Below are 15,092 nucleotides of genomic sequence, written 5' to 3'. Positions count from 1 at the left end.
GACTTACTTCACTCTGTATGACAGACTCTAGGTCCATCCACCTCACTACAAATAACTCAATTTCGTTATTATGGCTGAGTAATATTCCATTGTATATATGTGCCACATCTTCTTTATCCATTCATCTGTTGATGGACACTTAGGTTGATTCCTGGCTATTGTAAATAGAGCTGCAGTGAACATTGTGGTACATGACTCTTTTTGAATTATGGTTTTCAGGGTATATGCCCAGTAGTGGGCATATACCCTGAAAACCATAATTGAGGGAAGGCACTGCATTGTCCCCCTTTGTATTCCTGGAGCCTATTACAGTATCTGCATTCAGAGAGCACTCAGTCAATGTTGAAGGGATGTTTCAAGTACCACAATGTTAATTTTAGAAACAAACAGATCTCCAGAAAAATATTCAGATGGCATCATTGGGTGACATTAAAATGTAAGCCTGAAATCCCATTTGGAGGAGTTGTTTCAATTTACTTTCTATGGCATTTAGGTAAGTGGCAGGGATGGGAGTGACAGAGGAAACAGGTGTGTATAAATACACAGAGACACCTTTGCCTTACAAATACATGGATGTGATGAACTGAGATGGTGATTTTTTTTATTCAAATGAGTTTTTAGGACACATGATTCATTGGGACATGTACGGGAAGTTCTGTAAAGGATCCAGTTCCCTTTGACATTCTTTCAAACTAACAAACCTGTCTGAGACAACAGCTGTTGGCGGCCACACTGGCATTTTAGGAGCTGCTTATCCATTCTCAGGAGGAATAACCTTGGGCAGAATGGACAGATATAAGAAAGTTTGTTTCATGACTCTTTATTCCAGTTTATTTTTGCTTGTTCTTTTCTGATTTCATTCCAGCTCAGCAAATGTATGGGCTCTCAAGGCATGATGTTGAAGGGTTTTGGGGACCTCACTTGGGTAGGGAATAATGCCGAGTCCATTGTAGGGCAGTTTCCTAAGTTAAGAAGTTGAGTCCAAAGGTTGCTTCCTAATAAAGTCAACCCCGTTGGTCCTAGAAATTACCTTTGCGGAAAAAAAGAAGACTTTGTCTCTTCCACTCCAACAACCTTTCAAGTTCCAAAATACAGTGTGTAGGTCTTGCCTCACTTAGTTTCTCTCTTCCAACACTTTTCTACATCCCAAATAATGACATAGTTTCCAAGCACCTCAGCATCCATCCAGGACTTGCTCCAGACCTGGGGGCACTAGGAACTGAAGTGATGCAGCATTTTATCATATGCCTTGTAGCAAAGAAGCCTAGAGAAAGCAAAGAGTTTATGTGGAGAAATAAAAGTTTCGTGTAAAGATGCAAGGGCTCATCCACAATGAAATTATACACTCTCTTCAGAGAAAGACATCTTGCCAAAGTTTGCAAGTGTAAGCTATTCCTAAAATGGTATTGTGCTTCTATACTGGAACTATTGTCTGGCCACCACAGTGACAGAAATGGATGGAGTGCTGGAAACTATGAACGTTCACTCAGAAGAGAAACTCTAAATTATTTTTGTTGTATTATATGTTTCCCTTCTCCCTCCCTCCCTCCCTCTCTTCCTTTAGGTGCCCAGACCAAAAATCCTTTTGAATAGTATTAAAAAGCTAGATGTACAGACTGCAACTTACTGTGGGACCTGTCCTTGGGGACATTGGCCTTTTAGGTAAATGAATTCACATAGAAAAACATCCAATCTTTACTAGGAAAACAAAGGAAGGCATCTGAGCCTTCCTGCTTAGCTAGTCTTCTTCAAGTTTAACAAAAATACTTTGTAGAATGGGTATGAAGGATCTTGGCTATTTTTAGACAACCCTTCTTAAGATGGATTGAGATCTAGGGCACACCTGCAGTCTGATGGCTTGAGATCCAGGGCATACCTGTACTAGGGAAGGGTGTCTCCTTATTCCCAAAACTTTAGGACATTTTTCAGTTTTTGAGACTAGTTGGTGACTAGTGGTGAAAGGCTAATTTGAAACTCTTCTGCCCACAAAGCAGCAATTTTATCAAGAGGTAGATGGTAAGTGGCAGAGTGGGGTGAGGGTCAAGGCAGGACGTTCCAAGGAGGATAAAGGATTGGAGGAGAGGAGAGACTGAGGGGCCATTGGAGCAGCACCCACCTGAGTGATGCCCTAGAACTCAACAATATTTGAAAATAGGGACATCTGGAATTTCCTAGGGTTTATGTGGCAGCTACATAGAGCAGAAAGCTGGCAGCTGTGTGGACAGGGACAGCTGTAGCTTATACCTGTGATAGGTGCTAGTCCAAATAGGAGCTGGGTATATAAGAAGTTGGTCACTTTTTTAAAAAAACGTTCTTATAGTCTTTTTATTGTCATGTTTTGTTTCTTTTTCATTTCTTCTCTCTCAATATGTTCACTTTTATTACATTATGATTTCAGCTTTCACCTTCGTTTCAAAGATCTGTTTTTCTGAATTTTATTGAACACAAAGCAGATGCTCCCTAAAATTTACTTGTGTTTCCTTTAGTGAATCTTCTTTTGAAAAGTGAGTCCTTCCTCTGCATTTTGAAGACTATTCTCCACTTTCTTTATTGCTGAATCTTTCTGTAGATATATTTTTTTCCTGTTTAGTTGTCCTTGAATAAAGAGAGGTGAATGTCGCTGGGTGTTTTCCATGAACTCTGTGGATGTGTTGTCCTAGGCTACCTTCATGTCTGCCAGGGTGTTAGTGGATCTTCTGCTCATCTCATTAACTAGAGAGACTGGAGTAGATGTGAATTTCTAGTATGTCTTATGCATCCCGAAAGTACTTTATTCTGTGTCGTTTCATCTCTGGCTTTGTCGAAGCCACTGGGCTAGGGGTTTCCTTCTGTTTATAGCTTTCTGTTAGGTCAGACTTTTGCACTGGATACATAAATGTGGCCGTGCCTAATGTCTGTCAGGCACTACTGGTGACTACATCTCGGGAAAGCCCCACACTGCTGATTTTTCTGCTAATTATGGCATAAAGTCTGGGACTTTCCGGGGGAGATGATTTTCAGCTGCTGATCTGAACTGCTGAGTGGGAGTCCAAATGATGCTTTCCCCAAGAGCACCACTCCTGCTCTGGCCTAAGGTCCTGGATGACATATTGCAGAATGATATGAGGCTCTTCACAACTCAGTTCCCCCAATACTGTGCTTTCCCTGGAGTGGGACTTGTTCATAGTAATGGCTATAAAGTGATATTCCATATAATGTTCTTAATAATTTCAATTGTTTTCTGAATGATTATAATTAGTTTTTAGTCCATAAAAGTGACATAGGAAGCATTTACACTAGGAATAGGAGCTTGTCTTAGGAAAAGAAGATGTGTCAGCCATTTTCGTGTGTAGTTGTCCTTGTATAGTTAGCATTATATTTCATCTACCACTCATTTTTAATCTTTTTAAGCTACTTTTCCATGTTGTTAAGGTTGGCTTTGTTAAATCTTGGTCATCAGTCAATTTATTTATTTATTTTTAACATCTTTATTGGAGTATAATTGCTTTACAATGGTGTGTTAGTTTGTGCTTTATAACAGAGTGAATCAGTTATACATATACATATGTGCCCATATCTCTTCCCTCTTGCATCTCCCTCCCACCCTCCCTATCCCACCCCTCTAGGTGGTCACAAAGCACTGAGCTGATCTCCCTGTGCTATGTGGCTGCTTCCCACTAGATATCTATTTTACGTTTGGTAGTGTATATATGTCCATGCCACTCTCTCACTTTGTCCCAGATTACCCTTCCCCCTCCCTGTATCCTCAAGTCCATTCTCTAGTAGTACTGCATCTTTATTCCGTCTTGCCCCTAGGTTCTTCTGATCTTTTTTTCCTTTCCTTTTTTTCTTAGATTCCATACATATGTGTTAACATACGGTATTTGTTTTTCTCTTTCTGACTTACTTCACTCGGAATGACAGTCTCTAGGTCCATCCACCTCACTACAAATAACTCAGTTTCATTCCTTTTTATGGCAGAGTAACATTCCATTGTATATATGTGCCACATCTTCTCTATCCATTCATCTGTTGGTGGAAACTTAGGTTGCTTCCATGTCCTGGCTATTGTAAATAGAGCTGCAATGAACATTGTGGTACATGACTCTTTTTGAATTATGGTGTTCTCAGGGTATATGCCCAGTAGTGGGATTGCTGGGTCGTACGGTAGTTCCATTTTTAGTTTTTAAGGAAAATTCACACTGTTTTCCATAGTGGCTGTATCAATTTACATTCCCACCAACAGTGCAAGAGGCTTCCCTTTTCTCCACACCCTCTCCAGTATTTATTGTTTGTAGATTTTTTGATGATGGCCATTCTGACTGGTGTGAGATGATGTCTCATTGTACTTTTGATTTGCATTTCTCTAATGATTAATGATGTTGAGCATTCTTTCATGTGTTTGTTGGCAATCTGTATATCTTCTTTGGAGAAATGTCTATTTAGGTCTTCTGCCCACTTTTGGATTGGGTTGTTTGTTTTTTGGATATTGAGCTGCATGAGTTGCTTGTATGTTTTGGCGATTAATCCTTTGTCAGTTGCTTCATTTGCAAATATTTTCTCCCATTCTGATGGTTGTCTTTTCGTCTTGTTTAGGTTTCTTTTGCTGTGCAAAAGATTTAAGTTTCATTAGCTCCCATTTGTTTATTTTTGTTTTTATTTCCATTTCTCTAGGAGGTGGGTCAAAAAGGATCTTGCTGTGATTTATGTCATAGAGTGTTCTGTGTATGTTTTCCTCTAAGAGTTTGATAGCGTCTGGCCTTACATTTAGGTCTTTAATACATTTTGAGTTTATTTTTGTATATGGTGTTAGGGAGCGTTCTAATTTCATTTTTCTACATGTAGCTGTCCAGTTTTCCCAGCACCACTTATTGAAGAGGCTGTCTTTTCTCCACTGTATATTCTTGCCTCCTTTATCACAGATAAGGTGACCACATGTGCGTGGGTTTATCTTTGGGCTTTCTATCCTGTCCCATTGATCTATATTTCTGTTTTTGTGCCAGTACCATACTGTCCTGATTACTGTAGCTTTCTAGTATAGTCTGAAGTCAGGGAGCCTGATTCCTCCAGCTCCATTTTTCATTCTCAAGATTGCTTTGGCTATTCAGGATCTTTTTGTGTTTCCATACAAATTGTGAACTTTTTTGTTCTGGTTCTCTGAAAAATGCCAGTGGTAGTTTGATAGGGAGTGCATTGAATCTGTAGATTGCTTTGGGTAGTAGAGGCATTTTCACAATGTTGATACTTCAAATCCAAGAACATGGTATATCTCTCCATCTATTTGTATCATCTTTAATGTCTTTCATCAGTGTCTTATAATTTTCTGCATACAGGTCTTTTGTCTCTTTAGGTAGGTTTATTCCTAGATATCTTATTCTTTTGGTTGCAGTGGTAAATGGGAGTGTTTTCTTAATTTCACTTTCAGATTTTTCATCATTAGTGTATAGGAATGCAAGAGATTTTTGTGTATTAATTTTGTATCCTGCTACTTTACCAAATTCATTGATTAGCTCTAGTATTCTGGTAGCATCTTTAGGATTCTCTATGTATAGTATCATGTCATCTGCAAACAGTGACAGCTTTACTTCTTCTTTTCCGATTTGGATTCCTTTTATTTCTTTTTCTTCTCTGATTGCTGTGTCTAAAACTTCCAAAACTATGTTGAATAAGAGTGGTGAGCGTGGGCAACCTTGTCTTGTTCCTGATCTTAGTGGAAATGCTTTCAGTTTTTCACCATTGAGGACGATGTTGGCTGTGGGTTTGTCATAATGGCCTTTATTATGTTGAGGAAAGTTCACTCTATGCCTACTTTCTGGAGGGTTTTTATCATAAATGGGTGTTGAATTTTATCAAAAGCTTTTTCTGCATCTATTGAGATGATCATATGTTTTTTCTCCTTCAGTTTGTTAATATGGTGTATCACGTTGATTGATATACATATATTGAAGAATCCTTGCATTCCTGGGATAAACCCCACTTGATCGTGGTGTATGATCCTTTTAATGTGCTGTTGGATTCTGTTTGCTAGTATTTTGTTGAGGATTTTTGCATCTGTGTTCATCAGTAATATTGGCCTGTAGTTTTCTTTCTTTGTAACATCTTTGTCTGGTTTTGGTTTCAGGGTGATGGTGGCCTCGTAGAATGAGTATGGGAGTGTTCCTCCCTCTGGTATATTTTGGAAGAGTTTGAGAAGGATAGGTTTTAGCTCTTCTCTAAATGTTTGATAGAATTCGCCTGTGAAGCCATCTGGTCCTGGGCTTTTGTTTGTTGGAAGATTTTTAATCACAGTTTCAATTTCAGTGCTTGTGATTGGTCTGTTCATCTTTTCTATTTCTTCCTGATTCAGTCTTGGCAGGTTGTGCATTTCTAAGAATTTGTCCATTTCTTCCAGGTTGTCCATTTTATTGGCATAGAGTTGCTTGGAGTAATCTCTCATGATCCTTTGTATTTCTGCAGTGTCAGTTGTTACTTCTCCTTTTTCATTTCTAATTCTATTGATTTGAGTCTTCTCCCTTTTTTTCTTGATAAGTCTGGCTAATGGTTTATCAATTTTGTTTATCTTCTCAAAGAACCAGCTTTTAGTTTTATTGATCTTTGCTATTGTTCCCGTCATTTCTTTTTCATTTATTTCTGATCTGATCTTTATGATTTCTTTCCTTCTGCTAACTTTGGGGTTTTTTTGTTCTTCTTTCTCTAATTGCTTTAGGTGTAAGGTTAGGTTATTTATTTGAGATGTTTCTTGTTTCTTAAGGTAGGCTTGTATAGCTATAAACTTCCCCTTTAGAACTGCTTTTGCTGCATTCCATAGGTTTTGGGTCATTGTGTTTTCATTGTCATTTGTTGTAGGTATTTTTTGATTTCCTCTTTGATTTCTTCAGTGATCTCTTGGTTATTAAGTAGTGTGTTGTTTAGCCTCCACGTGTTTGTATTTCTTACAGATTTTTTCCTGTAATTGATATCTAGTCTCATAGCATTGTGGTCAGGAAAGATCCTTGATACGATTTCAATTTTCTTAAATTTACTAAGGCTTGATTTGTGACCCAAGATATGATCTATCCTGGAGAATGTTCCATGAGCACTTTAGAAGAATGTGTATTCTGTTGTTTTTGGATGGAATGTCCTATAAATAACAATTAAGTCCATCTTGTTTAATGTATCACTTAAAGCTTGTGTTTCCTTATTTATTTTCATTTTCAATGATCTGTCCATTGGTGAAAGTGGGGCATTACAGTCCCCTACTATGATTGTGTTACTGTCGATTTCCCCTTTTATGGCTGTTAGTATTTGCCTTATGTATTGAGGTGCTCCTATGTTGGGTGCATAAATATTTACAGTTGTTATATCTTCTTTTTGGATTGATCCCTTGATCATTATGTAGTGTCCTTATTTGTCTCTTATAATAGTCTTTGTTTCAAAGTCTATTTTGTCTGTTATGAGAATTGCTACTCCAGCTTTGTTTTGATTTCCATTTGCGTGGAATATCTTATTCCATCCCCTCAGTTTCAGTCTCTATGTGTCCCTGTGTCTGAAGTGGGTCTCTTGTAGATAGCATATATATGGGTCTTGTTTTTGTATCCATTCAGCCAGTCTGTGTCTTTTGGTTGGAGCATTTAATCCATTTACGTTTAAGGTTATCAATATGTATGTTCCTATTACCGTTTTCTTAATTGTTTTGGGTTTATTATTGTAGGTCTTTTCCTTCTCTCGTGTTTCCTGCTTAGAGAAGTTCCTTTAGCATTTGTTGTAAAGCTGGTTTGGTGGTGCTGAATTCTCTTAACTTTTGCTTGTCTGTAAAGGTTTTAATTTCTCTGTCGAATGTGAATGAGACCCTTGCTGGGTGGAGTATTCTTGGTTGTAGGTTTTTCTACTTCATCACTTTAAATATGTCCTGCCACTCCCTTCTGGCTTGTAGGGTTTCTGCTGAGAGATCAGCTGTTAAGCTTATGGGGATTCCCTTGTGTGTTATTTGTTGTTTTTCCCTTGCTGCTTTTAATTCTTTTCTTTGTATATAATTTTTGATAGTTTGATTAATATGTGTCTTGGCGTGTTTCTCCTTGGTTTTATCCTGTATGGAACTCTCTGTGCTTCCTGGACTTGATTAACTATTTCCTTTCCCATATTAGGGAAGTTTTCAACTACAATCTCTTCAAATATTTTCTCAGTCCCTTTCTTTTTCTGTTCTTCTTCTGGGACCCCTATAATTCGAATGTTGGTGTATTTGATGTTGTCCCAGAGGTCTCTGAGGCTGTCCTCAATTCTTTTCATTCTTTTTTCTTTATTCTGCTCTGCAGTAGTTATTTCCACTGTTTTATCTTCCAGGTCACTTATCCGTTCTTCTACCTCAGTTTTTCTGCTATTGATCCCTTCTAGAGAATTTTAATTTCATTTATTGTGTTGTTCATCTCTTTTAGTTTGCTCTTTAGTTCTTCTAGGTCCTTGTTAAACGTTTCTTGTATTTTCTCCATAGTATTTCCAAGATTTTGGATATCTTTACCATCATTATTCTGAATTCTTTTTCAGGTATACAGGCTATTTCCTCTTCATTTGTTAGCTCTGGTGGGTTTTTGCCTTGCTCCTTCATCTGCTGTGTATTTCTCTGTCTTCTCATTTTGCTTAACTTACTGTGTTTGGGGTCTCATTTTCGCAGGCTGCAGGTTCGTAGTTTCTGTTTTTTTTTGGTGTCTGTCCCCAGTGGCTAAGGTTGGTTCAGTGGGTTGTGTAGGCTTCCTGGTCGAGGGGAGTAGTGCCTGTGTTCTGGTGGATGAGGCTGGGTCTTGTCTTTCTGGTGGGCAGGTCTACATCTGGTGGTGTTTTTTCGGTGTCTGTGGCCTTATTATGATTTTACGCAGCCTCTGTGCTCATGGATGGGGTTGTGTTCCTGTCTTGCCAGTTGTTTGGCACAGGGTATCCTGCACTATAGCTTGCTGGTCGTTGAGTGGAGCTGGGTCTTGGCGTTGAGATGGAGATCTCTGGGAGATTTTCACCGTTTGATATTACGTGGAGCTGGGAGGTCTCTTGTGGACCAGTGTCCTGAACTTGGCTCTCCCACCTCAGTGCCACAGCCCTGATGCCTGGCTGGAGCACTAAGAACATGTCCTCCACATGGCTCAGAATAAAAGGGAGAGAAGAAAGAAAGAGAGAGAAAGAGGAAGGAAGGAAGGAAGGAAGGAAGGAAGGAAGGAAGGAAGGAAAGAAGGTAAAATAAAATAAAGTAAAATAAAGTTATTAAAATAAAAAATAATTATTAAGAAAAAAATTTTTTTAAGTAATAAAAAAAAAATGGACAGACAGAACCCTAGGACAAATGGTAAAAGCAAAGCTATATAGACAAAAATCACACACAGAAGCATACACATACACACGCACAAAAAGAGAAGTAGGGGAAAATGTATATATATTGTTGATCCCAAAGTCTACCTCCTCAATTTGGGATGATTTGTTGTCTATTCAGGTATTCCACTGATGCAGGGTACATCAAGTTGACTGTGGAGATTTAATCCGCTGCTTCTGTGGCTGCTGGGAGAGATTTCCCTTTCTCTTCTTTGTTCGCACAGCTCCCGGGGTTCAGCTTTGGATTTGGCCCTATTTCTGCGTGTAGGTCGCCTGAGGGCGTCTGCTCTTCGGTCAGACAGGACGAGGTTAAAGGAGCCGCTGATTCGGGCGCTCTGGCTCACTCAGGCCAGGGGAAGGGAGGGGTACGGGTGCGAGGCGAGCCTGCGCGGCAGAGGCCGGCGTGACTTTGCACCAGCCTGAGGCGTGCTGTGCGTTCTCCCGGGGAAGTTGTCCCTGGATTCCGGAACCCTGGCAGTGGGGGGCTGCACAGGCTCCCCGGAAGAAAGTTGTGGAGAGTGACCTGTGCTCGCGCACAGGCTTCTTGGTGGCGGCAGGAGCAGCCTTAGCGTCTCATGCCCGTCTCTGGGGTCCGCGCTGGTAGCCACGGCTTGCGCCCGTCTCTGGAGATCCTTTAAGCGGTGCTCTTAATCCCTCTCTCCTCGCGCACCAGGAAACAAAGAGGGAAAAAAAAGTCTCTTGCCTCTTCGGCAGCTCCAGAACTTTTTCCGGACTCCCTCCCGGCTAGTCGTGGCGCACTAGCCCCTTCAGGCTATGTTCACACAGCCAACCCCAGTCCTCTCCCGGCGCTCCGACCGAAGCCCGCCCGAGCCTCAGCTCCCAGCCCCGCCCGCCCCGGCGGGTGAGCAGACAAGCCTCTCGGGCTGGTGAGTGCTGGTCGGCACCGATCCTCTGTGTGGGAATCTCTCCGCTTTCCCCTCCGCACCCCTGTGGCTGAGCTCTCCTCTGCGGCGCGGCTCCGAAGCTTCCCCCCTCCGCCACCCGCAGTCTCCGCCCGCGAAGGGCCTTCCTAGTGTGTGCAAACCTTTCCTCCTTCACGGCTCCCTCCCACTGGTGCAGGTCCCGTCCCTATTCGTTGGTCTCTGTTTATTCTTTTTTCTTTTGCCGTACCCAGGTACGTGGGGAGTTTCTTGCCTTTTGAGAGGTCTGAGGTCTTCTGCCAGCGTTCAGTAGGTGTTCTTTTGGAGCTGTTCCACATATAAATGTATTTCTGATGTATTTGTGGGGAGGAAGGCGATCTCCGCGTCTTACTCTTCTGCCATCTTGAACCTCCTCCGGTCATGAGTCACTTTAATTGGAGATTCATCAATCTATCCTCCTTGAAAGATCACTGTCCCACAGTTGGCCTTAAAGTTTTTTTGTTTTTATTTTCTGGAAAAGCATATTAATGATGAAATTTTGAGCTTGTCCACAACTGAGAATGTATTTGTTGGCTTCACATACACATGGCAGTCCTAGTATACATAGGTAGATATAGATACCTTGAATTATACCATATTATTTTCAAAAATTGGTGTTGTTATTAAATTGCTTTTTGATATTTGGCATGGTTGAAGTCTTATGGCCAGCTTGAATTTTTGTTACTTTGTAAGTAATATATTTTTTTCTCAACAGTTTTCGCCTTTTTTAAAAATTCTTGGAGATAAAAAATTACAACTGCATATGTTGGATTTCTTTTTCTGGTTTTATCTGATCCCCTTTCATCTGCTTTAAAGGTTTTTCTTCAGTCTAGGAAAACTTATCTGATTAAAGCTGCTTCTGTTTGTTTATTTCTTATTTCCCTTTTGTAGGAAGGTAGAATCATCTGGTTCTTACTTCTGTTAGCCATGTAGTTTCCGTCATCATTTTTTATGTTTTGTCTTCTCCTCTCAGGTTTTGAGAGCTGAGATGGGTCCTATTAGGGATTCATGTCAATTCCTGGTAGAATCTTTAAGCCCCAAATCAAGGGAGAACATTTTTAGGAAGTTTAAGCTTACCCTCATTTTTCCTTGCCAGTGGAGAGTCAAAACAGGCTGGGGGTAGTTGGGCTTCTGGAGGTGAGAGTCAGAATTGGAGGCAGACTTAGCCAGGAATGTGTTTTGCTAAAGAGCTTCCATTTCTTATTTGGAACAACTCTCAGGGCTTGCTTCTGCAGTCTCCCCATTGTTTGGCAGGCTGGCTGTCCACTGTGTGTGAGGGACTGCTAAACCCTTCCATGCCAACTCCCTGTCTCGCACTGCCTTTGAAACCAGAACACTTCCTAGTGCTGCTAATTGGATCCGCAGGCTAACCCTCACCTCCAAGGCTGCAGAGGCCTCTGCTGATTTCCTTTGCATATTTTCCTTTTGCATGTTGGAGATTCACAAGTCACGTAGCCACTACCCTCAGTCTAATTTCCTCTGTATTTTACATCACTGAAATTCCTGGGAATTTATTTTTGTATGGCTGACCCTCTTGCCTACTTTTTAAGGGTGATCCTGAGTTTTTCCTCTTTCCTTATTGTTGATCATTTTCATGTAGATCTGGAGGGGAATAGTTTATGCCTTGCAGAGATGTTGACCTGTGCTCTCTTATAAATGCAAATCTGAGGATATTTTGAAGTCAGGAAAGTGGGAGCACCCTTGGGAAATGGAGACTTGATAATAATCTTAAGTATCCTGATAGCATGTTTCTCTCTGGTTACCTCTGATAACCAAGGTCACTGAATAACAACAATGACAATAATGATAACAAATGCCTTTTAAAAAAACAACAGGGAAATGGGGGAAGTTGTTCAGAGTACAGACTTACAGTTGTAAGATAAATGAATTGTGGAGATCTAATGTACAACCTGGTGGTTATAGTTAGCAAGTACTGGTTTTAAGTATTGTATACGAAAGTTGCTAGAATAGTAAATCCTAAATGTTCTCACCAGAAAAAGAAATTAAATTTATGAGGTTTTGGCTGTATTAACTAGCCTTATGTGGTAGTCATTTTGCAACATATATGTGTATCAAATCATCATGTTGTATAAGGACACAATGTTATATATCAATTATATTCAGTAAAGCTGAAAACAATTACCAATCGTAGGTCACATGGTTGATGTGACTACATCAATATCAATTTGATTGAATCTTTATATCAACCTAGGAAATTTGGTGGTTGCTTCTTCATTTTATAGCTGACATTCAGCTATTGCCTGGGATTGCAGAGCTAATACTATGTGATGTACAATTCAAACCGAAGGTTGTCCTCAAAGTTTCTGTTCTTTGCTGGCTGTCAAAGAGCCTGAAGAGTTGTCCAATCTCCATATCTCTGTGGTATTTACAGTGTTCCCAGTTGCCGGTCTTTGATAATCTGTTGGCATTTTATTGCTCTCATATGTACTGAGTCCTTCTCTGTGGGGATAGTGTTCATATACATAAGAGGAGAGCATGTTTTATTGTTTCTCTTTTACTGTCTGGAACTCTTGACTAGCAGTGGGAAAGGTCTTGTCCTCAGTACCTTGGTTTGTCATCCATCCTCCTTAAAAAAAACAAAACTAGGGTATTTATCTGCTCCTAGAGGAATTCTTCCTGTCCAGTAAAAGTTTGCCTTCATGTATTCCTTATGGAGCCTTCTGTGGTTATTTTGGTGGTCTAAGTCTCCTCATCTGTCTTGGAACATGTGTGGGCCATGGGACTGCTATTCTCTATGGTCACAGCTGAACAAAGTACCTGCAACATAGCAGGATCTCAAGCAGTGTTTGGTGATGTTGTTGCTGGTCATGCTTTACTACATACAGTTAGGACCAAAAAATACGAAAATCAGAAGAGAAGCAAAATCACTGATAATTTAGGAAACTCTTAGCAAGATAAAAGGTAGTTAGAAAGTGTTGGGGGCTGTCAGTGCCTGGTAGATGAGAATATTTTTGTTCTTGATTTAGAGTGGAAAAAAATGTGTGTATTTATTTTATAACTTGCTTCTTTGAGAAATACTGGTCAGTTCCATCATTAGATTTATATTTTCCTTTCAGATATATTGGAATAAATAAAAATATTTAATGGCTGTAAACTGCGTCCCTCTAATTGTAGGATTATCTTTGGTTTCCTCTAATTGTTTTTCCTCTATTCTAATTGAATCATGTCTTTTCCCCTCAGGTTACGGTCTTTGGTCAAACAATTAGAAAGAGGGGAGGCTTCAGTGGTAGATCTTAAGAAGAATTTGGAATATGCAGCCACAGTGCTTGAATCTGTATACATTGATGAAACCAGGTAAGCTAAAATGACGAGTTGATGTGGTAATATAAATTTTCTGTTATATGGCTTTTCTGAAATGTCCCCCATGGCATGTAGGAGGTAGCATTCAAATGATTGGTCTTGGAGCTTTAGTTTTCACAAACAAATGGGGTAGATTTGGGTATCACATATCCTCTGTACATGCTCATTTATAAAAAGGAGCTAATAGAACTTACCTCTCACATGCCCATTATGACAGTGAAGTAAGAATGCAGGAAAAAAAAGTAAGAATGAAGGAAAAAAAGTGATTTTTAAAAAAAAGTGATTTTTAAAAATCTTACCAGATTTTTAATCAAATGTAAAGTTCAACTGGAATTATTGAATATTATTCATCTCAGCCTAAAAATTATGTTCATGTTTTAATTCACGTTATCTATCTGTAAATGGAAGCTCCTGAAGGGATGGAGAAGCATTTGTTCTCTTAAACACCCAGTATTCCTCCCTTAATCCTTAGGTTTGTTATTGATTTACTTAGCAGACCCTCTCCACTTGAATTATCCATAAATACTAAAGCACTTCCGGTTACTATTGTAAAATGAATTTGAAAGTAACAGAATTGCACTTCTTTAGAAAAATGTGGAAATTGTAAACATGAAAGGCTTTTCTTCTTTTTTCTACTTCAGACAAGCTTCTCTGTTAGTATTTGTGTTGTATTACTTTGCTATGCCAAATTCCAATCCAAAAGGATTTCCCATAATCTAAGAATCGTGTGGCTTGGTTTTCGGTGATATGCTTGGTTCCTAATTTAAGGAACTTTTATACCGTAGTTTTTTCCCAGATGTTACATTTTTCTCCCCTACCTCTCAATTGATGGGTCTAAAGAGAAAAAAAACAGAACAAAATTTTCCATTGACACCTGTTTTTACTGCTTATTTTTAGTAGTGCTTAGTATAAAATACAGTATTCAAAGTTTTATTGTAATTTATTACTACTTCTGTTCTAGCCTGACCTATGAACACACTTGAAAAATCTGCTGAGCACACCTGACAGCTGCCTGAAATCACTGTGCTCAAATAAAGAACTGCATTGTTTTGGAAATTTTGCTTAAATTGAGACATTTAAGTTTCTGTAATGTCCTAACAAACTAGAGAGAATAGCAGTTGATATTATTTGGGTTCATTACTTCAGAGGACTGGGTTGATGTGATTTGGATAATACTTTGCAAAATCTTTCTTTTTCTTTTTTAAAAGTTATTTTTATTGAGATGTAATTGACATGTAACACTGTATAAGTTTAAGATGTACGATGTGTTGACTTGATATATTTATATATTACAATATGATTACTACTGTAGCGTTAACTAACACCTAATTATTATTTTTTGTGATGGGAACTATTAAGATCTAGGCTCTTAGCAAGTGTGAAGTTTATAATACAGTATTGTTGTCTATAGTTTTTAAGTGCCATTATTTTTAAAACAAAATAATGCCACATGGCCATCTATGAAATAAACCTCCTGGTGAATGCATTTTAAAATGGAAGGTTTAGATTCCATTCAAATTCCACAAACCATCTAGGAATAAA

At 39.3% G+C, this 15,092-nt stretch overlaps 1 protein-coding gene across 3 annotated transcripts in view; it reads left to right on the top strand.

The window, feature by feature from the left end:
* PDE1C (phosphodiesterase 1C) overlaps nt 1–15,092 on the top strand; it is a 565,059-nt gene that overhangs the window by 435,555 nt on the left and 114,412 nt on the right. For all 3 annotated transcript variants that reach the window (XM_065884420.1, XM_065884421.1, XM_065884422.1), the window contains one exon: nt 13,431–13,544. In XM_065884420.1, the coding sequence (XP_065740492.1) occupies nt 13,431–13,544 (114 nt within the window). The remainder of the gene's footprint in view (nt 1–13,430; nt 13,545–15,092) is intronic.

Source organism: Phocoena phocoena, chromosome 9, assembly GCF_963924675.1.
Source record: "Phocoena phocoena chromosome 9, mPhoPho1.1, whole genome shotgun sequence".
Lineage (NCBI taxonomy): Eukaryota > Metazoa > Chordata > Mammalia > Artiodactyla > Phocoenidae > Phocoena > Phocoena phocoena.
The sequence above is the reverse complement of the archived record's forward strand: the minus strand, read 5'-3'. Positions and strand labels throughout refer to the sequence as shown.